This window comes from Astatotilapia calliptera, chromosome 20, assembly GCF_964374335.1.
Source record: "Astatotilapia calliptera chromosome 20, fAstCal68.1, whole genome shotgun sequence".
Lineage (NCBI taxonomy): Eukaryota > Metazoa > Chordata > Actinopteri > Cichliformes > Cichlidae > Astatotilapia > Astatotilapia calliptera.
The window spans coordinates 26,803,424-26,830,340 of record NC_137441.1 but is presented as its reverse complement, the minus strand read 5'-3'; the positions used below and the strand labels follow the sequence as shown (position 1 = coordinate 26,830,340).

General features: G+C 41.5%; 1 protein-coding gene across 2 annotated transcripts in view; it reads right to left on the bottom strand.

The window, feature by feature from the left end:
- The window catches only part of prex1 (phosphatidylinositol-3,4,5-trisphosphate-dependent Rac exchange factor 1), a 78,061-nt gene that overhangs the window by 4,316 nt on the left and 46,828 nt on the right, over positions 1–26,917 (bottom strand). The window contains exons 16-39 of one of the 2 annotated variants that reach the window (XM_026153163.2): positions 24,335–24,480; positions 22,410–22,502; positions 20,463–20,611; positions 20,285–20,370; positions 18,660–18,799; positions 17,303–17,447; positions 16,366–16,538; positions 15,891–16,052; positions 15,036–15,246; positions 13,796–14,072; positions 12,790–13,008; positions 9,236–9,324; positions 8,490–8,572; positions 7,671–7,761; positions 7,438–7,566; positions 7,304–7,345; positions 6,288–6,505; positions 5,734–5,836; positions 3,638–3,781; positions 1,926–2,040; positions 1,286–1,352; positions 1,098–1,142; positions 379–554; positions 57–159 (exon numbers count right to left, since the gene is read on the bottom strand). In XM_026153163.2, the coding sequence (XP_026008948.1) occupies positions 57–159; positions 379–554; positions 1,098–1,142; positions 1,286–1,352; positions 1,926–2,040; positions 3,638–3,781; positions 5,734–5,836; positions 6,288–6,505; positions 7,304–7,345; positions 7,438–7,566; positions 7,671–7,761; positions 8,490–8,572; positions 9,236–9,324; positions 12,790–13,008; positions 13,796–14,072; positions 15,036–15,246; positions 15,891–16,052; positions 16,366–16,538; positions 17,303–17,447; positions 18,660–18,799; positions 20,285–20,370; positions 20,463–20,611; positions 22,410–22,502; positions 24,335–24,480 (3,206 nt within the window). The remainder of the gene's footprint in view (positions 1–56; positions 160–378; positions 555–1,097; positions 1,143–1,285; positions 1,353–1,925; positions 2,041–3,637; positions 3,782–5,733; positions 5,837–6,287; positions 6,506–7,303; positions 7,346–7,437; positions 7,567–7,670; positions 7,762–8,489; positions 8,573–9,235; positions 9,325–12,789; positions 13,009–13,795; positions 14,073–15,035; positions 15,247–15,890; positions 16,053–16,365; positions 16,539–17,302; positions 17,448–18,659; positions 18,800–20,284; positions 20,371–20,462; positions 20,612–22,409; positions 22,503–24,334; positions 24,481–26,917) is intronic. The other variant, XM_026153164.2, reaches the window with a different exon arrangement.

The window sequence follows — 26,917 nt, the reverse complement described above, 5'->3', positions numbered from 1 at the left end:
GACTCATATTTTATAGTCTTGATTTTAACAGGACTGAGATCTTCTTAAAGGTTTACCTGTTTACGCATTATGTCCATGGTCTGCATGATGCAGCGCGGTATGAGGCCATGGTTCCTGGCTAGGATCATTGCCTGCTCCAGTGTCACAGTCAGAGTACATCTGCAAAGAACATGAAGGCCAGTGATTAATAGTGTGTGTTCCTCTGCAATAAACCCAAAAATGAAGTAAAATGAATTTGAATGGCGAGGTTAGGATGAGTTTGTGAGGTTCCAATGGGGCATGTCATTGACTCTGCACTGTGTTATTTTTATGCAGTCTGACAGTCCAGTGACACAACAAAAGCAGCATAATAATTCTGTGGTGTGGTGCCACACTGACCTCTGCATCCCTGTGCCACACATGGTGATGTGGCAGGCTCCCAGGCGGTTACACAGCTCAGAGGACACACACAGCACGCTGACACCTGACTGGTGGCCTTGGGCATTCGGGCGCATGTTGATGTACGACTGCATTAGCCGACAAAGGTCGTCCAACGTGTTGAGGGGTCTCAGCAGCTACGGGGAGGCGGGAGGAAGTAAAGGTCAGGGAAGGTTAGCCGTTAAATGCACTGCTAACAAGATGATTCAATAACACATCACAAAAGACGTCACCTTAACAAGCCGCTTAGACTACTGTTGACTTTTTAAATCGCTTTCAAACCAAGCAAATTAAAAAGTCTCTCATTACCAAGACAAAAAAATGTATTGAAGTGAACAGAACACTCCAAAATAATATAATTATATTCATGTGAAATATTTTAAAACATGGGACTAGTAGAGTAACTGACTTGTAAGATGGAGAACAGAAATGGGGAGAAAACAACCATCAAATACAACACAAGAAAGTCTAAATCTGCAGTCTTTCTCTTTCTATATTAAAACTATGATCTATTCAGTTTTAATTACTGCAATCTATTTCAACTACAGTCAGTGTGGGACACTAGAAGTTCAAATAGACACCATCTATAATTGCTGGGGTTAGTTGGAGTTAACGGGGAGGGTCTTGACAAGCTATGGAGGAGTTTCCGGTGGAGGGAATGACACACCAGTTCATCTTACTTTGGAAATGCTTGGTTGAAGGTCTCTAACTTCAAGGCCCAGTATCTGTGCTTGCATTTATATTCAGTCACAACAATATATATATATAAAAAATTGACTTATGTTACAATAACTAGACAGATGCTACATATGAAAAGACCATACAGACTACTATAAACTCATCAAGGTTAAAAACAGTATATATTTACCTGGTCTATCTTCATTGCTGTGGTGTTGGAGTCTGTAGGGAGATTTGACTTCTCCAAATAGAAAGCTCTGTGAGGAGAGAAGGATTACGTTCTCAGTTTTTTAAACTCTTCATCGGGTTGGAAAAATTACTGATTTGCATCCTGTGACTCACTTTCGTTGGAGAGCTGACTCATCTAGTATCTACAGATTTTGTAACTGCTAAACTGAGTATTTCATAATTTATTAATGCCGCATTGTTGAATCACTTTCTGGGAATTAGGGTGCACATATCAGTGACCACACACGATGTAAAAACACTGGTATATAATAGATATAGCACATCTTCAATCATAAACCATTAAAACTTCAAGAGTTAACATTTATATTGTTCAACACGTTACTACTTGAGAAACAGTACCACAGTCATTTTGCTGTATATGTAGCTAAATCCTGTTCGTTCATGTGGGAACTGCTCAAGGACTCCTCTGGATACATGATTAAGTTCTGACCTTGAAAGCTTGACTTTCACATATGTAATATACAAAGTGCAGTTTCTGCTTGTTATGCAACACCAAAGGGTGAACTCTCCCCTTGAGGTGAAACACATCTTCAGTGCCAGGAAAGCCAGTGAAGAGCGGTAGTGAAGAGTAAAACAGGTACCTGAGCCTGCGGTAGTAGGCCTTGACTTTCTCCAGTGAAACAGCATTAGTGCGCTGCTGGAAGTCCTCCATGGCAACGCAGTCCTGCTGGGACGCTCCCTCTGGACGCTCCAAAGCTGGAAAAATAGAAGCCACATAGTTAGATCTATGAATATTTAGAGAATGACACACGTTTTATAACACTGCCTCTGTGCACCACCACAGTAGAACTCAAACCAAACAGTCCACACATGACTCAAGTGTAGACTTCCAACTATAATTCAAGGGATTTGGTTTAGGAATTGCAGCCCTTTTATTCAGTCTCTCATTTTCAGGCTCAAATGTAATTGGGTTAACTAACAATTTTAAAGATAAGGACTGTATTTAATAACTGGATAAATGGTTTTTATTTATTTATTTTTTGGTGTTAGAGCATCGTCTGCAGACCCGACGATGTTTCCATGAACATGCTTTACAGCTTCTCTTTATCGACCACTTTTCACACACGGTTGCTGTACGCATACAGCCGGCTGTAGCTTTTCAGTTCACAACTTGACACACACCAACACAACAGCATAGATAGCACAGACGTTAAGGCGGCGAGGCGTGATTGCAGGTGCCGCTCACATGCGTCCGTCTCCCCTGCAGCAGCGCTGCAGACCACACCCCGCCACACACATTAACCAGGTAAAATACATATTTAGGCAGAATTTTGCAAATATCCATTTTTTCATTTTTTAGCAGCATAGTGCTTTTTTTCCATTTTTTAAAAAAAAATCAGGTCAAGGCTCCAAAAGCCCAAAGGCGATATGAGGATGGCGGCTCACAACAGTTTTTGTTTTTTTGTCTTTCCTTTTGTTATATTTCTTTAAGAGTTCAAAATGTGTTAATTACATAAATAAAATGTAATTTTCTCTGTAGCACTTCATGGATTTCATAAGCAACACACCTCAGTTGTTCACACAAAGCATAAAGGTAAAAAACAATATATACAGTGTCGTCTTCATTTTAGATGTCAAAAAGTATTTGCGGCTCTGAGTGTTTTCTTTTGCGTGGAAACCGGGTCCAAATGGCTCTTTGGGTGTTAAAGGTTGCTGACCCCTGGCCTATGACTTTAACTTAATGTAACGTTTGCGTGTGTGAGTGTGCATATATGTGACAAAAATATATCCTCATTATATATATATATCACTGTGCTTCCCCATAGGCTGCAGTCAAGACTCTTTTCCAGTAGGTGGCGATGTTCATCTGCAAATCTGCACTACTAAATGTTTTGGAGCACTGTTGTATTCGGAAATACACGGTAAACAATATGGGGTCTCTCATGAGATTAATGATCCGATGAGGACTCGTGCATGGAAAATTAGCAGCTAACTGGCAGACTGGTATAATGCTTTACTTTCATACTAGGCTGACAAAGACTCAGGGAGCGCTAAAGTGAGTGTTTTAAATGGTCAATACAAGGCTTCAGTCTAACTTAATAAAATCAAATAAAGTTCTAAGGAAACGCACATGTGTAAGAGGCTGAAAGGCTGCATGGTGCATTGAGTGTTTTAATGATCCAAGGCTATATGTGTAATGTATATAAGTGAATTTGTGCCTGATGCATTGTATGATTTGTTGCTTGTTCCACAGTAAAAGGTTTTGAGTAGATACTCGGCTCTACTTGCCAGCGCTACGTCATGTTTTACTAGCTGAACTACACCGTGGAATTATGTTCTTTGCCTTTCTTACCTCTGGTGAACAGGACAGTGTGGAGTTTGAGGCTGCCTCCATTCTGCAGCCGACTGGGGAGCTCATTGAAGTGACAGCTGTCCAGGTAAAGGGTGACCCTCAGGGCATGCCTGGTGCCCTCCACCTGGTAACACACTGGTGTGTCTGCAACACACATACAGAGATGAGGGAGAAGTTAAAAAAAAAACAAGAAACAAAGAAGGTGTAGACGTGCCCTTCTTGAAAATGAAAACATGCAAAGCGTGTTGCATTACATTTTAATACATTTAGATATTGTGTACTAAAATGTAATGCTGCATATGTCTAGCAAACACATATTCAGAGTTCATTAATAGCTGGGTGTTAAATCAAAAGCTAAAAGAAAAACTTAGGACAGTAACCTCACTGAAGATTGAATTTATTCAATTATTTGATTTATTTTCAGGGTTTTTTCATTTGGTGACTGATTCCAAGTTCTCATGGCAGCTAGCTGCTAACACTGTCAACCTCTGGGCGAAAACTTTTGATCACAAGGCAGCTGCACAGCGAGGTGGGAGGCAACGGGTCTCCGACCAGTTGCAGTCTGACTCACACTGGCTGCAATCACTTTCACACAGATGAGTGGAGGTTTGCAAATAACTGCATTCTAATTTATAAACACAGACAGACTGCCAGATCCATGTGCAGGACAAATAAACAGAGGCACCTGATTTCTGTAATAACCCTTTAAATTGCATCAATATCTGGCACATTTTTAGAAATTGTAAGTTTGAAAGAAATTGTGATGAATCTATAAAAAAAATATGAGATAAGTAATCATTTATAAATCTGAAGCTGACTTGTGCTCAATTCTCCTAACCTTTTCTAGCAGTGATACATGAGCACTTGTCAGAAAATGGGAAAAAAATGACCTTTGCTGCGTGACCTCTGGGGTCAATCCTTTTTTCTAGAGAACCTACCAAGCAATAACCTTGTGGAATTGGCTGTGATCCTTTCAAGGTCCTTCAGACTCTGTGGTGCTTAAACGTCTGTACCTTACATATACCTCTCATCCCTCTGAAAATGCTGTTAGCAAATCAATAGTGTCCAATGGACTGTGACGCCAAAAACCATCTACCTGCACTGCAGCAGTCTGAGCTGATGTCAGCAAAGAAGCTTGGTTAACATTAACATTTTTTAATAGCAAACTGTACCAGACTGGACCTGTAAAGTATATCTATCCCCACATACCTGCCATACATAAGGAATACAATACTAATGACCGATAGCAATACGTTAGTGCATGCACTGAGTGATGTTTTTGTGTAAAATACATGCAAATGTGCACAAAATATTTTCTCCAGCCAAGCATGAACACAGAATAGCAAATTCCTGCTTCATCCACAGATTTGCCTTTTAAAATGGGAAGTGCACGTTGCGCTTTTCCTTTGAGCAGCAATCTCTGCTGGCCACATTGAGGCTGTTGAAAAGAGGGGCGATTCACGATGCAGTCATCCTTTGTATCTTTGACTTTAAGGGTTTCCGGTAACCCAGAGCACCTTTAGTGAATGTAGATACCAAGCTTATTAAAGCCACAAATGCACCCAGTTATGTAAAGATGTCCACAAAGCCCACTCTGAACAACCTGGTTGCATCCTCAGCTGAAACTACAGCACTGCACTATAATAAATGCTTGGACCCTTTGGTGAATTGGCAGGAGAAAGCTTACTATTATAATGGTTCAAAGAAATATTACTCCAATATACCGCATACTGCAATTTGTGTTCTTAAGTACTTCAATATTGTTTTTATATTATAGGGGTGCTTATGTGACATATGTCAAGTGTCTCTCAGCAGCAATAAAGATTAAAAGAGGCGACCTTGATATCTGAAATGCTCTGCCCTTGTTTAAGGTGATTTATGGAGTCACCACAGATCTGTCTGAGTTCCTTTTCAGCGGCTCTTCATGGAAAAGAAAATGAAATCTGCAGTGGCATAATGGCAATTTCACCCTAAGCAGCGACCACGCATCCACACAATAGAAGTTCATTCAGAATTGGTGAAACCATACAGCTGCTCATTAACGCCAGTGCACTTTGAATGAGGCAAGTCAGTCTTTGTTGATGGGAGTCTCTTACTTGCTACTAGACACTCATCCTCCAGTTGCCTGAAGAACACAGTGACTTTGTCCAAATCCGACAGGGCCGCCTTGGTGTCCTCCAGCATGGTCCGCTCCTCTTTCTGCCCGAGGAGAGAAAGAAAGCTCAGAAGTTGCACCAGAGTAAGAGTTTGGGTAGTTGTGGTGACAGCTGTGCGGCTACAAAGTCATACAGACTTCAGAGTATTTGATTCAGAAAGACACACACACAATAAGAAAAAGCTGCAACAGGAAAGTTATTATTTAAAATTTACGCCAAACTATGAACCTTGTTGTTTTTTCCCCTAATATGTAAATAAAGCTACTTTCGGCTGCTTCCTCATTCATGAGCACTCACCACAGCAGGAAGCGCTGCATATTTGATTTGGCAGGTTTTTACATCAGATGCCCTCACTGAGGCAGTCCCCCAAGGGATTCGTGCCTCTTCCCAGGCTCGAATTGAGCATCTTTGGGTTTAGTAGGCAAATTTGCAAACTACAACGCTATGTAGCCAACTTTCTAAGAACCAAACAAAAATACAAAACTTGTCCTCACCAGGTGTGGAGCCAGCGTGGACTGGAAGTGCAGCAAAATACCAATGGCGGATATCTGCTCTAGCCACTTGCGGCTGGTTTCCTTGCCGTCTTCTTGGTACTCGCCGGCATTGTTGAAGCGAGAACGCAGTGCAGTCAGCACCTGTTCGGCTAGCGTGCACAGAGCAGCCGTCGCCGCCTGGCAGAAGATCACGTCCCTTCGCAGCTGCAGAGATGTGTCTGGTATTGGTAGGGGAGAAAGAAAGGAATGATAACGCCAGTGACATAGAGAGTTCAGGGGGCACGCGACTAGGGACTTATGAGGAGTTGAAGTGGGTGAAAAAAAGCAATGAAACCAAAGAGAACAACATAAAACAACATCTGCAGCAGAAAAAGGAAGTTCACTGTGGAGGAGAGGGTAAGGTATCCAGTCTTACTGTAACCTCTCTTATTACATATCCTGAACTTGCTCTAATGCTTACAGTTGATTCTATTGGCTTGAATACCATGAGAGGATATCTGCCATTAACTAATGCCATATGTCACTGGAGAAAGTTCAGACTGGAGTATGTTGTGCTCTGAAACCAATCTTCATTCCAGCACATAGTCACACATCTGATTATGACCTTTTTGACAAAAATGATGCTAAAACTTTGATTTAATGATTTGTATGATTTGATTGCACTGGAAATGTGTTCATTACTTTCTAAATAAACCTACATAAATATACATGTGTATGTATGGGATCCTTAAAATGAGGTTTTAAAGATTTGCAGAATTCCTGATGTGAAATTGGCTGTAAGTTCATATGATGGATGACCTCATATGCAAAGAGCTGTTAGAATAATTTTAAATGCTCCTGTTTTGAGACCTTTCTGGCTGCTTAAGACCTGAGTTCTGCTGGGCGACTGCACGGTCCACCTCTTCTGTTAATTTTATGGAAAATTAGAACTGGATTGAACCTAGTCTGATTATCTGCTGCTGAGCTGATCTGAATATAAACTGATTTTCTCTTCTACCAGTGACACGCTGCTCTACCTGTGCACTTGAGCAGAGCCAGGAGGATCTGATTCTTTCCATCTATAAAGAAAGAAGAAAAAACAAGATGGAGTGAGAGATTGTAACTGTATATGAACACGTGGCATGCATGCACGTATGCGTTTTCTACTAACCATCCACAAATCTCTGTAGGCTCTCCACCAGGGTTTTGATAGAGGTGGGCAGGTTCCAAGGGTCTTCCTGGATGTTCTTATGGATAACGTAACGACAGCGAACAGTCCAGTCTTCGGTTTGGCGAAACTCTGTTCATGTTAAACCAGAGAACTTGTAAGCCTGTGCGCCAGCTCTCTGACAGAACCGTAGTGACACCTTTCGACAGTGCTTACACACACAAACAAATCTGTACCTGGCTGGCTGTGGTCAGAATAAAAGTGCTTGGTCTCCTCGCAGGCCTTGGTCATGACGGGTCCTTTGAGCAGACTGTTGATTGAGTCAACCTGCGTGCAGGAATAAAAGCATGCACACACTCAGTTAATGAAGCCAGTTTTTCTTCTAGTTCACTGCCTCAGACTCCACGCACCTTTCATTCTTTTCTAACTACCGCTTTTATTTCTGCGCCGCTCAAGCGCAAACACACAAGCTCACACACAGAACTTTGCAGTAACTTCTGGCAAAGGTTTTCCAGAATTAACAACAACAAGGCTTGTGTTAGCAGGCCCCCTGAGCTGCTGTTTACATGTGCAAAGAACTACTGCAGCCAAAGTAGCTGTGCCCCTATCACCCCCCAACTCCACCAGCAGGGAATCAAAGGACATCAAGAAGAGATGAAACGACGGACGCATGTCTTCAACTTAGTCCGTGCATCAGTGAAAGCTTGTGCGTGTTCAAGGAGACAGAGTGGAGAACAGAGAAAGAAAGGAAGTCATGAGATGAGAGAGAAAGCCAGAATCCCGAACAGAGGACAGCAAGCCGCATGAGGTAACTCAGCCCAGATGCCGACTGATTACCATCACAGTGATCTGTTCCAAATGGTTAATGCTGACATGTGTGTTCCCTGTTTCTTCATCTTTAACTTCTACATCTAGTGGCTGAGTTTAAAGTCTGTTTAAAAACTAGGGTTAGAGTTAGGCCTGGGCTTAGGCAAAGCACTTTGGGGAAATACAGCAAAAAATTCCAAGTTAATCAGGAATTACTTACTTACTCCGAACTCAACGGTCGAACTAACCTGGTTGAAAAGGTGCTCGAGGCAGCCGTGCAGCTTATCCTGTTTGTCAGAGGGAATCCTCATGTCGCACGGCAGCTCGTCCCCTAGTTGAGAGTAAAAGCAAATAGCTGATGAGAGGCAATAATCACACTTTCTACAACAAGTATTAATTTTTATTCGACCATCTGGGCTTATTAAAACACACTTCTCTCCATCTGTCACTGCAAAATCTGACCTGAGCATCATATTAGACCGAATGAAGGCTAATAAATTATTACAACGCAACATCTCAGCGTGAGCTGTTCATGACTTAACGCTGATAAAAAACAAAGCAATAAATAGCAGTGGACACATACTTGGCTCGCTGCACATTATTGTGGCTTTAAATGAAATGCAGCTTCTATAATATCCAGCCACAGTCACCTCCAAGCTATATCTAGAGGATTTCTGTGTCTTGGGAAAAAACAAGGTAGCACAGAGTAAATCATGAGACGGCTCACACAGATTTATTCTTACAGAAATATCCTTTATTTCTTGTTTTTAAGCATCCAGAAGTGTATGTTTGCATAAGCCTAGCTTATATTATTTACATCCAATTAACTTTGGAACAGAGATCCTTCTTTTTTCCTTTGAGCTGGCTTTTCATTCCAACATCGGATCTGATCTGATCAGTGTGTGGTGTAAAATCCAATGTGGAGGAGAGTCAAAACATTAAATACACCTTGCTTATTTACACATGCACAGATCAACTTAAAGCCGTTTATTACCTGATCCCATCTCATCACTCCCCAGGTAAGAGCTGTTACTTCGCACACTGGTGTAGGAAAGGACGGAGTCTCTGTTGCTGTTGCATTCACTGTAACAATGAGCACACACACACACACACACACACACACACACACACACACACACACACACACACACACACACACACACACACACACACACACACACACACACACACACACACACACACACACAAGTAGCACCCAGTTAAAAAGCATTAGGGAAAAAAGGGCTCATTCCGTTCTTAAACCACAGAGAGAATTTGGAAAGCTGCATCTAGTAATTATGCTGCCAAATAATCCTTGTGATTGTAAATGCCTTTTCTGATTTACAGTATATGAAACCAAAGGCAATTAAACGCTTCTCACAACAACAACAACTGCTGCTGCCTTACACAGAGCTGCATTCAGTAAAACTGTAGCTATATCAGATTCCCAAATAAATCGGATATAAATCGCGTGTGCATAAAATGGAGCTCTCCACTTTACAAAGACGCTTTTATGAACAACTTCTTTTCCTAGTTTTCACGTTTAGTTGGGACTGTATTCCTTTCTTCCTTTGCTGGTGTGCGGAGACAATTTCAGCCTTAGCGGGGCTGGTATTTATAGTCATACATCGATGTGATTCACCATGATTACCGGGAGCAAGTGGAAGATTTATGTGGCTCAAATTATACATGGCTTTAAGTGAGCACGCTTGCAATCCCCCTCAGAGAAGCTCAGAATGATTCACAAGCTGAATTACCATGACAAATGGCCTACGAGCGACTACAACCTACAAAACACCATCACAGGCTTTGTGTTGCTTTACTATTATCTGGGCTGGCAGGGTGACAAAGTGGGGGGAGTGGAGCCTGGATATCACCTGCTGGGTTATTCTGTGGTGTCCAATGTATGTAAATTTGTGCTGTTGGGATGGTGGGGGTGGCTACCGTAGAGGTGCTACAATGATAACTTGGCTTGAATGCTCCACTGGCTTCTCATAAATGTGTGCAAAAACAATATCACATACTTACAGTAAAATGATATATGTTCCTCTCTTTATACTGTATTATTCCCTTTTTCTATCTGATTCGTTATAGGGAGCTGCATTTCCTCACTGAATTCAGAGGCATGCACACAAACTTGGCTTCTGCCTTTGTCTCACACACACAAACACACATACACGCAAACACACACACATGGATAGAGAAGATGACATCCAATTTAGCTTCACACATCTCCTGCCAACAGTGTGAGTACGACTGTGATAATTAACCTGTCCGCAGTAATGGAGAGCAAACACACCTCTGCACACAGCTCTCATGGTCTCACTTACATTAAATTATATACAAGATGATATCTTTTTAATTGTTAATACAGGCGGGGTGATAGTGAACAACTCATTAGCAACTTCTGACATTCCTACTTAAACTGTAGCCATTTGTTATACGCTATTTATGTGCTATTCAATGCAATTTTTTAAAAAAAAGGTTTAAAATATGCTAATAATGTCAGCATATTCACTAAAACAGCTTGAATGATTATATTCTTCCATAATCAAATAGACACTTAATATATTTTTAGCACATTTTCCTAGAAAAGATACATATTATAGGTGATTTTTAGGCTTATTTACATATTAGGCAAGCAAGGACAAGAAAAAAATGGTGATACAATCTCTGAGCTTCCTGGAAAAAGTAGATTGGAGACATTTTAGATAGAAAAAATAAAATCTGGACTCAGACAGGGAAGGGATTCAGTGGTTTAGATGAGTATTTTGCTAGTGTGTGTCTGGGTTCACTTCTCCCCATTAATGAGAAGGTCTAGTGCAGATCATTACACTTTATCCTGCGATCAGACATCCACTACTGATGGATGACGCTCTCATCCACACAGCGCTCACTGTGGATTACCACATCTCAGTCTAAATGCTCACCTACAGCTCTCTACACCACCATCATCACATGTAAGCAACATGTAGCAGCACGAACAACACCACACACATGCACACACACACACTAGAGAAGCAGTGATTTATGGGAGACACAATATAGCAGAGTTTGGAACAAACACTATTTTCTTTGTGTATTTTTTCACCCCAGTCCCCTTTGCATTTTTTTTGTTGACCGTGTGTGTGTGTGCGTGTGTGCGTAAAAGTCATTCTCCCCTGTCCTTCCTCTAACATTGCATCTGTCACAGGCTGCGCTTGGCCACTGACCTCCAGCTGTTGAGTTCTACTGTGGTCTGTCACCACCTCAGGCTTTACTGCCTGATTCTCTCAGCTGGACAAAAACGTTAAAAAAAAGCACCACCCACACGTGAAACACATAAGCACTTTTCATCACATGCAAAATTTTACAAGTGGGATGATTCATCCACATTCACTAGGCAGCTTTGTACAGCTACCTTGACCAGAGTACTTTTTTCCTACTTGGCCTCAAAAAACCCTGAGTAAACAGTTCTGTGTGCAAGTGTGAGTGCATGAGCGTGCGTTTATACCACACACAGAAGAGCCGACATTTTGCTATACATTTTATTACGATGAGGTAGCTGCATTTCACACGACGTGGCCAGGCTTTAATGACAGAGCGGGTGAGGAGGCCGCGCCCCAAACATTTCGCTTTATTATACACCAGCCCACCGCACTGACAACCAATAACTATATCTTAGTGGGTGGTGGAGGGTGGGGCTCAGTGGCTCTCTGTTCAGTGAACACACACACTCCTCAAAAAAAAAAAATCATCTGAATGAACTTGCAACAAGCAAATGACATAACCAGATTCAACCAGAGTATTTTGAAGTCATTTTTAGCCCTGCATCTCAGTTAAAATGGCAACATCTGGAATGAATTATAGCCTCCAAAGGGGGGAAATGAGAAGCATTATAGGTTTGTGGAGTAAAGTGGGAGTCTCAGAGCGCTGTTTTTGTTTTTAAGGAGTTGTTTTTAACCTGTGATGCTGCTATAACAGATGAATGAATAAACAATGAAATGAAAATATTACTTTAAATAATTAAGGTCAAAGTGTTTCAAGTTATATATTGGAGTTATATATAAGCTACTTAGGTCTCAAATTGTAGAAAATATAATTTGAGAGGTAAATACCTTGAAGGCCCCCGGAAAACCATGAGGTAAATACCACTTTAAATGATATCATGCCGACTTGCAATAGAAATATACAGAAAAGGTGAAAGTATGCTCTAATATGCCAGTTTGAAATCAAGAGCAAGATAAAAGTTTTTAGAATATAGTCCAGTTGTGTTTTCCAATATGGAAGTAAATCCCATTTTCCCCAGCATCTTTGATAGACAGTGCAGTTTGCTCCCTAAGCATATCCAGCATATCCTGTTTCCATAGGCTAACAAGCCAGCAAGGCCTTCTTCTTCATGGTTTTCCGGGGGTCTTCAACCTAAGCCTGTTTATTTGAAGCTTTAGCTAATGTGTCTTATCAGCGCCTTGTTATTACCTTTTCAGGTGCTTTTTGAATAATGTGTGTTTAAGGCTTCCATGCCAGGTTACACTGTAACCTGTAGCTGCATATTCAGTAAGCACTTACCTGTAGGAGTCCCTGTAGCTCATTGTGTCGTGGCCGGAGTCCTCCTGGTCCTCCTCGTTCACTTTGAAGCAGACTCGTTTAGTGCCGCCCTGCTCCACTTTGTCCTGGTCACATCCATCCTCACAGGGGACCAGGGCGGGCGGCTGATTTTCCTCATCGATTGGAGGCTCTCCGCCCTCTCCTTGGAGCTGTGTAGGCTCGGTGATGGATGACAACAGCCTAGAGAAAAAAATATAAACAAATATATCTGAAAACAACAAAATATAGATATTGCCCTTTACCTTGGAGACATTATCTACATATCTTTAGCATATGATACAGAGCATATATCATAATTTATATAACATATATGCCATAATTTTGTGTTATGTTTTTAGCATATTCAAAGCTTTTATAGAACTTGATCATTTATATTCAAATTAAAGTCTTCATGTCAAGACACTGTTATGCTTACATTTCTAATACAATACACAATGCATGGGCTCCCCCATAACTAAAACATACACATGTATTCATTCAAATTGTCACACCCCTTCCTCAGCACAGACACACAATATGTGTCTCTTTCTCTTGATGTTATCCTGGCCTCACTCCCTGTTCCTGTACTGGGCCTGGCCCATAAATATTTTGGGCCTGAAGAATGTTCCTTTTGTAAATCCTCAGCTTTAAACAAGGCAGAGGGAGGACAGACAAAGACAGGCTGCTGTGGGGATAACAGCGTTTCACACAGAGATCTCTGAATGTCAGCGAGAAGGTTACGAAAATAGCCGACTCAAAAACAGTAGTGGAATGGAAATATCTGATAACAGCAGAAGGTCGGTAATGCTGGGACTAATTTCTGAATGGATGTGAGTAAAAGTTTTCTTTTTTCTAATATGTGGCACACGTGATTGAAGAAAACATCTGCAGAATAGGCATAACCTTCAAAAGATAAGAAAACATTTATGTGAAAATAAGGTTCAGTGCTGTTAAATTAAACGTGATGAATACGAGCTGTAATACTTACACATCTATTTGAGCAACATACTGCTTCATTTCCCTCACAGCAACGTCCAAACGACTGTACAAGTAAATGTAGGCGTCCTGTGTCTCGGTGTCTTCCTGTTTGAGCAGGAAACTCAAACCGCCTTCTCCGTGGCGACTATCATTCAAGCCCTCCCCTCCATCGACATTCACTTCCCCGCTGCCATCCGCTTCATCCCCATCCAAACCAGAGCAGCTCCAGGACGGAGCTCCCATGCTGGTCATGCAATGTTGAGTGTGGGACATGGGGTTCAGTTGTGCTAAAGGAGAGGAGAGATGTTACGGGTGATTGAATGAAAAGGACTTCACGCTCTGACAATTACATCTGTGCCAGATGTTCAAAAGCTATGAAGCAATACTCTTATCTGTTCTTAATTTGGTGTTGACGAAAAACAAAGTCTTAAAAAGACCATCGTTCAGCTAATATACACAGTAAAAGGAAGTCTGTTTATCCGGGTTGAATGCCAAGCTAAGCTGTAATAACCTGACATATCCAAAAACTGAAAACAGATTTAATACTCGTGGTGATCTAAGACAGTTCAAACTCTAACGACAGCTTTCAAAAAAGAGCCACAGCAACATCTCATCAGTACAAGTGCTTGGCAGATGTCTGACCGGCAGCTGGTGTTCAGAGGAAAGATGGGGCCGAGCATCTTGGAATAATGCTGACTGTCTGCTGTCTAGACAGCTGTACTGCCTTTTCATCTTTGCTGAGAGTAGAAGTTCACATGTTAACCTCTAAAATTCCTATTGAAAACCAAATTTTAAAAGTATTTCCAAACTTTATTCTCTCCTTGAACATCTTCTACTTTCCATTTCAACTAAATCTCTCACTTTTTTCCTCTGCTCTGTGACCTCTAACGCACCACAGAGTGAACACATTCCTGCTCTGCACTGAGATCTTTTCCTATATCATTCACTCACTTCTCATGTCAGTAACTTGAATATAATGGCCGAGGGCTAATGGAGTCTTAATAGCAACCTACTCATCTAATTTTACCATGAGAATCCTTGTTGGGCCTTTTTGGTTACACTGGGAGGCTGGGGTTGGTCCAGTCACAGCATCAAATGCATCAAAGCATCAAAATGATCACTGAGCTAGTGGTAAGCTATATTACCATGAGAGGGATAAATCCCTGCAACTCTTACTTTACGCAGTGAAAATGTGACACTGTTGAGATTGTTCTAATCTTCTTGGTTAGAGGACTGTGCGCAGCTCCTACCTTGGTCGGGGTCCAGGCCAAAGATGGAGTTTTTACGACCAAAACGGATGCTGAAAGTCCTGCCGGCAGAGGTAGTGCTTTTGGGGTAGGAGACCTGCATCAAGTTGATGTGGCAGTTGGTGGGAACAAAGTCCATGCAGCCCAGTGGGTGAGGGCGAACCCCAGCCTGCCTGACAGAGGGCCACACCTTGTTCCTCAGTTCCAGAGCAAACTGTGTGAAAAAGAGAAACAAAATGGGAGAAGCCATGAAGAAGAAGGTAATGAGTTTAGTGAATTAAAAAATGATATGACTACAACTGTTGCATCTTCATGATATCGTAAAGCTTCTGATAAGGGTTCTGGTATGTGAGCGACTGAGTTAATTAAAGTTTGCATTTAATTATTGTAGATATTAGCTTTCTTATCAGAATGAAGCTCCTCGATGTTTCTTAGATGCGATGCTATTTTTAATAATTCAATGGGTTTGGATTTTATATGATTTCTTTTACAGTCTGTGTAATATGTCAGGAAAAAATAAGACAAATATCAAAATGTGTTTACCAGGTAGTGGCATGTGGTCTACACGACAAACACAACTGTCTTGAAAAAGCATTTTGTGAGACTCTTAACACACTTTCACCAAGCTGCTCAAAACGCATTTAATGCAATAGGAGTAGTGTAAAAAAAAAAAATTGCCATGTCTTTTTTGGGGGGAGCAAAAATGTGAATTTATTGCTATAGAAAAGGATGTTCCACTGAACCGTTTAGTCACATGTCACAAAATAAAATGTGTTTAGTAAACTGATATGACTGAATACCGGAACATTCCTGTGTTCACATCTATGCTCAAGGGAAAACACAAGAATGTCTCAATACCTGCTGATAGCTGCTGATACGCCTCCTGATATTCTCCAGCTTGGTGTCGCAGATTTGTCTGAACTCGTACTGAGGCATGGTAACGACTCGGTCGTTCTGGTAGATGAGCTGGCTGCAGTTATGAACGAAGCGGCTGTCATCGCCAGAAAACGCCTCCAGGATCTGTAGAGACAAGAACAATTGCTGACGATGGATCACCTTGACAATAACAGTTTAGGAACCCGATTTAGTCCATTTCAATCACTGGCAAATTAGCATTTCTAACCGTAGCAGCGAAATAAGGCAGCTGAGTTTTACCCCAGCTAAACTGTCTGCTTTCCAGTTCCAGTAAGTGAAACCAGAAGCAAAAACAAAATATTAAGCTGACTTTACTGTTTGAAACTTAAGCAATATTTAGCATGACTATCCACCAGTCTAACGATAAATTCATATGTAGGCTTTAGCTGAACAAACTTCTCATCTTGACAAAACTCACTTTCGCAGTGAGGCTGAAGCAGCCTTTGGGTTCCACTGTCTTCTCCAGGACGTGGCTCTTGATGCCAGCAGTGCTCACATATTCATACACCACGCCATGCTCCAAGTGGACGTTATCAACTGTCAGACTGACCAGAGGCAGATCACACAGGGAGAGTCTGCCCAGCTTGCAGTCTGTGGATCACAGATTTCAATTAAATACTTGACATACATTCAAAGTAAATAACCAACTAAAATACAAAAACCGAAAAAATCAAATGATATGTGCATGTTTAAAAAAAACTCAAATCACTTCAAAATCATGAAAAAACAAAAATGTAGTGCGTATAAAAATCTCTGAGGAAAAAACACAATATCATTTTAAGTCATTTTAGTAATGACACATGTAAAGGTACACAGTGTGCTGCACATCTGTCAAGTGTGCTTACCCTGCCAGCACTGTGGGGAAAATTGGCCACTAAGTGTACACTGAATATTACTTAATGGCGTCCTATGACTGTAGCGTGCGGAAGTGTCATTTTCAAACTGCGAATTTTCTATATCCAGAGCAAATTACCTACTGCTGAAGCCACTTTTAGCGGCACGGTGAATATGACCCAAGTCAGAAGTCAAATGAAAAAAACAAAAAACAAAAAAGCATTGTAGACGGAACATAATGTTTTGATGTAATGTTTTTGGCAGGGTCACATGTTTTTAGCATGAAGCCTGCAATCAATCTGGATTCACACACAAGGCAAAAAGCTGCCAAAGCAGCACTAATTTCGCTCAGATACATTTTGCTGACTGAAATGAAACTAGCTGACATGAGCGGAAAAACCGCAAAGGAATTGGGGATTGAAAGCTTCATACAGAAATCAAAGACATACTGCGACACTGATAAAACTTTAAATCCAAGCAAAACAAAAGACTGCAAACAATTTCACAGCAACACGTTTCACCTGTTCCATTGGTGCTTTTGTCCTCTTCGTGGTCAGAGCCATTCTCCACTGGGTAAGGCTTGAAAGGGCTGTCCTCCTCCTCATCTGCACCCCTCTCTCTTTGTAGCTCTTCCACATCCTCGAATGCTCGATACACCCAGTGACACTGTGGGAAGAAGATTAAAGCTCAAAAAAAATCAGTCGCCGGGGCGCCTGCTGTCTGGGCCCCCTCTCTCTCACCAGTTCATCTAGACAGACCCATCCGATATTAGTTTTACCAGCCGTCAGCATGGCTGCAGTGTTTGGTAGACTATTTGTTGGAATTTTAATGTGGATGAGAACATGATGAAAAACAGAAACATCAACATCAAGCTGTGTAAATATGAGAGGGCTTTAGACACGTATTTTAGAGGGAAGAAGCTAAAGTATGGATAGAGAAGCTTTTACCCTGACAATGCAATAAAGACTGATTCCACCTAAATGAACAATGCAATGCACTCAACCACCGACAACAAACTGGTTAAATGATCAGCTAAATAAAATAAGACAAAACATCGTATGGAGGACACCTTGCTCTGCTCTGTCTGCAGCCTTTTGAAATACTGCCTGGAGACATGAGTAGCTTCTGCAGGAATGTCAAAACAACCAAAGAGGAGTTTGTCGTTTTGACATTGGCCATCTAGTATTCAGTATAAACACTTGTTATTTAGTCATGGCTCAGTTTGAAAAAAAAAACAACAACCCCAAAACAATTCACTAATGTTACTTTAATAAAGAATTTAACTCATGCAGTTTTGGCAGTGGGGCTGAATGAACACTGTGGATACTGTTTCACTCCAGGCAGGAGTGTATTTTGAGTTATATAACCTGTAGCGACATAGTGACAGCTTGTAATTCACTTTGGATCTCACTAAGAAACCTACCATTCCAGCCAAAAATGCAGATGAAATGAGCAAACAGTCAACTAATGCAAATGCTGTTTTTCTGAACCATCTCAGGAATGTCTGGCTGACCTCTATTCTTTGGGCTGTTAGCTTGTCAAATGTGGTTTTTATTGAGCTTTCCCCCATTAGTAAATGATCTGACATATTAACTTCCAAAACTACCACTGACACTATTCATGCTGTCTTGTGGCATTACTTGGTTTACTGTCTGCTAAATAAAGCGCTCAGGGATTTCCCTTACAGTTAGAGCCATAACAACACACAAGGACTGTAAAACCTCACAGAACACCATGCACCGTACTGAGCAGGATGATGTGGTTTGTTGGGATTTAACTTTCAATTATAATATGGGCTAAATAGAAGAGACTTAACGCTAGAAAACCTGCTCTAATGTTACAGAATAGTTTGTTTTTTGTTGGCCTATGTTAGCTCACCGCTTGGAGAGGTTCCTGGTGAGTGCGCTGGGCTGTGAAATGCTCCAGGACCTCTTGGTAGTCGCTGTGATTGACACTGTTGCCATTGACTTTCAGGACGACCTGGCCCGGCTGAAGACCAGACGCTGCTGCCTCCCAGCCTGTAATATTTCCACACAGGATCATGAGTTCGCACAAAGGCAAAAACCATTTACAACACCACACATAAACTGGGAAACATCTTCTTCAGGATGACTGAATTAAGCATAACATAGTGAACTCATTAAAAAAAATTAACTTTTGGATTCAATTCCCATAGTTCTCAACAAAACATTTCCTCTATTGTTTCTACAATACAGGAAAATGAGAAATCACTCTGTGGAGTGCTATAACATGCTGTCTCAAGCTACTAATGGCTTTACAGCCTGGAAGTCCAATCAACACCTCGATTAACCTTCCTGCCCAATCTAAAAATACCAGTGATGGCATCATTTCCACCCAGGGTGCCAGCAGTAACCACATTAAGGAGACTACTTGACCCATGAATGAAAATCTCCCAGAGAAAGTCATTTAAAAACAATGGGGTAAAAAATACTAGCCACTGAATTCAAATGAAACATACGTCATACTGAGTCCTAAGTAATTGAGGATGTTAGGAAAGTGAGAAAAGGAACATGTAGGGAAGAAGGAGGTGGGTTTAAGAGGGAGAGAAAGTGGAGGAAAGACAATAAAACCAAGGGACCAAATTTCTTGGCTGGTCTTTTTTTATTAGGGTGCATGTGTGTATCCTCGCCTTACTGCTGCTAGGTTACAAATTGGGATTCATCCCTCATTTAACTTCTAAACACACTGCTGATTTTTCTATTTAGAGACCGACAAACAGGCTATATAGTAAGGAGGTCTTAAAGAAAAGTAGGAGAAACGAAAAGGGGAAACAGAAGTAGCTGTCTTTTCAGTTACCCATTACAGTTTTAGCTGTGATCACAGAACATTGTGTGTGTTTGAAAAGTAGTTTGCTCTATTAAGGGTTTGAACCCTGACCGTGGGCTGTCTGGCTGACAGGTGGCCATAAAAACCTAATAGAGGCTCACTAAGAGCAGAATGTAACAGGTGGTTAGAGGCTAGGGTTACCTCATCTTTCCTTTGAATTCCCTCGGAATTATTTGTCTTTCTGACACCGTAAACACTTTTAATGCATTTACTGGCACTGGTGCAGAAATAACAAGGTCAACATCTTACAAATCTGTTCACGGATCTCCACTGTTGGCTCATAAGCAAAATATGGGTCACTTATAACTACATTCAAGAAATAATAATTTAACTACACTTCCCCGGGAGCTGTAAAGTGCTCAACTGATTATTTTTCCATTACACGTACAAAGCCATGGTCTTATTTTACCTTTAAATACAAAACTGCACACTATTTCTGCCATTTCGCCATGTGACAGAAACCAGATATTAACGATACAGCAACGCTGTTATAAATTACATTTTGTAGCCTACTTATTAAACTCTGGTACCGTGCTTTCGTCCTACGTGTTATTCTCTGAGTGTTCATGAGAGAAGGAGTAATAATGAAATTCTTCTGCTATCTCTGAAAAAAATGCATATTTCTGCTGATTGTTGTGGCTACAGAAGTCAGTTACCTTTCCTTACAGCGTGGACATGAGGAGGAACAGAGCCACTCAGTCTGAAGGAGAGACTGTCTGGGTTGTCAGGGATTTTTACGATCCTGGAAAAAAAGAAAAAGAAAATACCAATCAGACCAGTGCGGTCTATATGAGTGGACATTGTGTATTTCAGCACATATGCATGAGCCCTCACTCCTTGGCCTTGGTGCCAACCAGCAGCCGCAGGGAGCGTCGTATGCAGAAGGACTGGCTAATCATGGTTTCAACCTCCGAGAAAGGCCTGAGGAAAAGCAGGTCCTCGTTGATGGTGTAGATCTTCCTGCCCACCTGCAGGCCAGCCATCTGCACGGACAGACGGACAGACAGGAGACAGAATGTGGTTATTTATAGGTGGCAGCTTGCTTCAGCCTGAACCCCCTCCCAAAGGCAACATCCGCACAGTAAGAGTTTCAGGTCGGGGGACTGCAATTCAATTTAAAATTACGAGCAAGTACCGGAGTGAGACAGAGACTGTGTACAATTCCCCTGTCTAACGTGAATTACTCACAATCAAGTGCTGGTATATGATAATGTGCCTCCAAGGAGCAAAGAAGAAAACAAACAAATAAGCGATAAGACGAAAAGCATTGTTTGCTGCTCCAAATTCCCACAGCCTGTTCTGTCTTGTCGTGTATTTTCCAGCATTTGACTGAAGTTGTATGCAGTGAGTGCGTATAAAGATTGGCCACTGGATATGATAAAAATGCATGATTGCTAGACCTGAGTGTCATGCCTGCTTTGTGTTAGATTTGCACGCACTTCCAGACTGAAGGGCGTCACTTTATAATTTTTTTCCTAATGTTGCCAGTTGCTCTGCCTGCGACCTCTGATGCTTTGTCGGATCTTGCCAGATTCCTTTAGCTAATATACAATCTCTTCAGTCAAGGCGCGTTGCAGCTGCACAAACCAGTATACCTGCTCCCAAAGAAACAAACATTTTCAAGCTTTTCAGTCGGATTTCAGCTTCTGATATCTCTTTACAAATGACAGACACACAGCAAATCAGCCTGCAGCATGCATTTAAATGCAGTCATCTTCAGTCACGTTGTGAGAAGAATACAGCCTCTGTGCACTCACTGTGTGAGTCCAGTGTCCTGGGCAAAGATCCGGTGGGATGGCCTTGGTTAAGCCAGGCCTCGACTCTGTTTGAAGGCCCAGCGTGGATGTAGGAACGACTGGGAGGAGCCAGAGCTATTTGAATGCAGAGGGGTGCATGTATATGTGTGTGTGATTACACAGCATGGGTGCCAGTCTGCACGTGACTTTCTATAATAGTATCATATAGTGAAAGAGCTCAGTGTGTGAGTGTGTGCCTCTCAGCCCTTTTCAGAGCCCCATGGGAATCAGCTGAGCTTCATTCACTGCGCTGGCACACGGGCTGTGTCACAACTAGCAATCCTCGCCCCACTGTGGGGGGTGGAGGGCACGGGGGAATGAATAATAGAGTGAGAGGGGGTTCGAAATTAAGGAAAAAAGGAGTAATAAGGAACAGAGAAGCAAAGGTTTAGTGTGGTAGTTGGGCAGTGCATAAAAATGAAGATTATCGAGAGCTGCAGAGCAGCACAGGGGCACGGGAGAAATGAGGATACAAATGTGGAAATAGTGGGGAGCATGACAGTTATAGTCAGGCTGTGGAGGAAAAACAACCAGGGCACCATCATGTGTGTTCATGACAACATTGCAACGATTAACAGTATACAGGCTGGGCTGTGAGACGGACAGGCCAGAAGTAAAGTATGTCACCTGTCTAAGGCGAGTAAGAGGACATAAAAAGAGGATGAATGATCAATAAGACAGGAAAACATTGGCTCGTCCATCTTGTATTATAGCCATTGAGCTGTCACTGTAATTCCCCTCCCCATCATCAGTGAAGGCTGACACAATGGCACGGACGGGACAAATACCAATATGGAAGCTGCTCCCTCCTAAACATAAAAATATATCTGCAAATGGCTCTGCAGCCAATCAGAGCAGAGTTCTCAAAAAAGGGAGAGAGACAGAGTGACAGCAGCCGTCCAGAGAGTAGACAGCCATTACCTAGTGGAACTGACACCCCGAGGCTGGAAGAAGTGTGTGTGTGTGTGTGTGTGTGTGTGTTTACCTCAGCATGTGAGCCCCTGGTGACAGATTTCACAACGATGGCCTTGTTCTTCTCCTCAATCTCAAAGCCGTAGCCTTCCTCCTCGGGGTGAATCTAGCACAGAGAAAATCGACTAATTACTTCCACATTTTCACCGCTGACTGTCAGGCTTAAAATGTCTTGAACTGATTTAGTATCACAAGTAAGCAAACAGGAAAATAATTTTAGATGCACACATATTCATCATCTTTCTGTCTCCCTTGGTTCTGCTGCTGTAATTCTGTGCAACTGTAGGCTCTGGCTATAAAACGGCAACTTGTCTTCATGGCAGTGACCTGGTTTGTCTGAGAAATCACTGAAGCTTTAAAGAAAAAAAAAGGTGATTTACGGCACTTTTTCTGGGTGGTCTCACATGCAAACTATTCACACATAATCACAGTTTCATTAGCCATTTGTGACTTTCATTCCGTCTCAGGTGCCTTTGCCTGATGTTGCTCTCTGTTCTCCATATTGTATTCCCACTTGGGGTTGAGGCTTAAAGTTAAACGCTGTCGTCGCCAAACACATTAGCGGCATCCATTAGTTAAGCTGCTGGGGCCATCTTCCTGCTGCACAGTCCTGATAAGATGGGGATCTCTGCTGTTATATCAGAGGAGATGACCGTGGAAAATAAAGAGTTCCTGCACTTCACTTCAATAATAGGCATTGGGGGGGATTAGTTCCGCTAATCAAGGAAAAGGGCCTTTTCCACTTCTTGTGGAAAGCCAGATGGCGTGCCTACTTCTCACTATGATATGAAAAGGGATGCTGATGATGCTTCTAGGTTTCCCTGAAGATAATGGACTCAAATAAACAGTTGACTTTCTGTGTGAGTTTGTGGAAACCCCCGAACACTTGACCCAGTGTTGTGCAGACTGACTTTTACTGTATGTGTAAAAAATATTATATGCTTTTATTGTAGGATAATGATATTAACAGGAGTCACGCCACAGATGTGATTGGAAGTGAAAACCTAAGTGACCCAATATCTGGGCAGTTAGTGCACATACCATATTCCCCTAAGCAGCCCCTCCTCTTTCTACAAAGAATATTTAATAGTGTCAAACTGGACGCTCAGTTCTGGAGTGATTATGGACATGTTTGCTGCAAATTACACCTTATAAGAGTTAAAACTAAGTTACTGTTTATTTGAATCTTACCTTTTTCTGCTGCTAAAAAAAGAAATGGCTACACAATGTTGACTGACGCATCTTAAAAGGTCTTTAAAGCAGATCAAGCACTAAAGAAGGAAAAGGTCTTGTCCTGCTTTTAACTGCACTACAGTCATCAATCATCAGCTCACATTTTCAAATGTATTTCAAGAATATTCATCGGCTGCCGTTCTCACAGTTATCTTTTGTATCAGCAGCAGCGCAACAGAGATTCATCCCGGCCGATACAGCTGATTACATTACAATTATATAACACTCAGATGCATAGTGATCAGAGCGATTTCAAATGTGCTTGCTGTCATCAAAGCTACTCGGGCTGTGTATAGTGGTGTTAATAAAAGTTAGATGTGGAGATCAGAAGAAGGCACACAGGTATATATGTATGCAGGGTTCTACAGTCAAAATGCATGTTTATGCCCGACAGCGTAACAGGATAACTTGAAAAACCTTGTTTTTGTTATTTTTGCATCAGTCTACAGTACAGTGGCTCATTGTTTCCCATCATGCTTTTGTTTTGTCTTTGGGGTGGTTAATGCTGTGCAAGGTAATCAAAACATCTTTGTGCCATGTTTATAGCATCGGAATGATGTTCGCAAACCTTTTAATTATTAGCACATTTTTCTCGTGGGAAAATGATGATGCTAGAAGTGGTTTTTTTCCCAGATTCTGGCAATATCTGCGTATCCATGTATAGATGTGGGAGAATGTGAAAGTGTGTATATGAGTGTTGCTCACCACAAGGGATTTGACTAAGATGTTTTCAATGAGTTTGAAGTCATTTCGCTGGAGCTGCTTGCTCTTGGTGCCGGTCCCCTCGGTTTCCTCGTCCGCGTAGAAACGGAAGAACTGGGACTCGTCTTTAAACTCGCTCTTCTCCAAAACTGAAGTAAATGTTTTTTTAAAAACACAAGAATGTGGTAAATGTGTGCAGAATGCAGCCACAGGAGATAACAAAGAGAAATAGCAGAATGTCACAGTATCGGTCTTGCAAGATCAGTGAAAAGTAAAAGAGCAGAAAGATTAAAAAAAGGCTTTTTTTAAATAAAGCTTTGACCCAACTTCCAAAAAAAAAAAATCTAGAAAGATAGATGTGTTTATAGAAGCTTTCATCTTTGGGAGTCTTCTACACAAACAAGCTAACAGTTAATTAGCTCATTAGCTGATGATTTTAGTGAGAGCATCTGGAGCAAGACCACATCTGGACTGCAGCCAACACAAGTCTTCCAAACCAAGGTTGGGAAGACTCTCAGGAGGACACAAGAAATTGTGTGTGTGTGTGTGTGTGTGTGTGTGTGTGTGTGCGTGCGTGCGTGCGTGTGTGTGTGTGTGTGTCTGTAAATCCCACCGATGTACTGAGGTTCACTTCAACACATGGGGCACTGCAAACAGGTGAGAACCATATTATGGTCGCTTTGTCCAATCATAGTAATTGTGAAGAAAATACCCAAACTTTTCTTTTTCAGTGTTTTGAAAGATCTCCCTTTATTTTTATTTTGTTACAGGCCTGAGGCAACAGAATTAAAGGGAGAGGCTAACTTATTCTGTCTCAATAATTATGCAGTACTAACAGCAGTTAAGTCATTAAGCTGAAGCCCAAGTGCACATCAGTAAGCACGGCTACAATTACAGGACACACACTATTGTACCGTACAGTATGTCTTTTAACTGCATTGCCTTGCCGCAGCTTTTTGAAGTTTGCACTAAAAAGTCACGATGCGTTCTGTCACGTCTGTTTCCAGAGAAACAGACCAAAGAAAAAGTCCATCTGGTTTGCGTCTTAGGAGGATTTGGAATTTGTGACATGAGGCACAAACATTTCCCTGACACAAAAAATGCATCCGAGGATGTTACCTAATCTGCCGTGTCTGTGCAGATGCATGACTCTCTGAGGCCACTGTAAAATGAGGCTTGTACGGGCAACACCGAGGGCCAAAGGTACCCAGCTGCTCAGAGATTTGATGAGCAACAAAAGTGTTCACAAACTCATTACACACACACACACACACAGAGGTCACACCTACTCACACTGGCCTTGCACCAACTAAAATGAAGCACAAATGTGAGTTATTTCCTCTGACTCACATAGGCTGTGGCCATATAAGACTTTTACTCCTATTCAGCTGGTGGGGGAGTGCCGCTACGGAAACTGTCACACATAATGCATGCACAGTTACTCACACACTGCTAAATCATCATTTAAACACCCTGAACTGACAACATTATCTAACAATCAACATCAATTTTTTAAGGATCTTTGGAACAGAGTTTTTAAAAACTGATTTTTGTGAATCTACAATGCACTGATGCAGGAATTTGAGAAAACATGCCATGATACATGATAAAGCACTTTCAGCACAGTATTCTTTTGCTTTATCTGGGTACAGCCGCACCTTTAAATGCAAAGTGTTGATATAAAGTGCAAAATGGATTTCCACAAGACAATTTGCTCTAGAGGCGATAAAGATAAATGATCAAACAATAATTTTTATGGCTTCAGTATTGATTTATGGATCTGTACTTGCTGCAGATTGAGTTGTGGTGGGAGGGAAACGTGTGGTCATGTAAATTATTATCGGCCTCTGTAAGTTACAATACTTGCAGGTGTCCATGACGGTGAGCTTAATTATATTAACTTTGCTACCCATTATCATCCCACGGATGAAGTGTTTTACAACCTTGTAACCGTCAAACAGAGACACGAATGAAGAAGGTGAGGATAGTTTAAAAAATGGAGAGAGACAAAAAGAAGAGGAGTTCAAAAGGAACCGGGATCAAGAGCAGCAGATGTGCTGACTAAGAACTAAAGAGAGTGACTTGTGAAGCGCGGTGGGCAGACAGGCTGAGAAGAGAGAGTTCCTCACCCCGAAGAAGGGCAGAGTAAAAGGAGAACAGGTGACAACTTCAAACAGATGGTAGTGAAAGCTGGTGCAAGCTAAGCAAGCAAAAAAACAAAAGTCACTCTATAGTCACTTTTTACAGATGGCAGATGCAGGACTGAAAAAAATAATCCTGTATATATTTATGCACATTATAATGTAGATATACTGCACATGAGACTCCAGAGATGTTGTTAAATTGTCTTAAAGAGACTTTGATAAGGATTCAAAACTTTAACATTTAAATTAATCTGCAGGTCTCCCCGATTAGAGTGCGTCCAAGTATTATAATCTTGCATACTTCTCTATATCCTTCAGGAAACCAGGAAGTGCTGTTAACTTGTCACTTCTTCAGCCTTTCCACACTACTTCTTTTAAGTGCTTCCCACTTTACCCAAAATACATGTGTCCGCTGACGACAGATTCAATTTTATGCATTAAA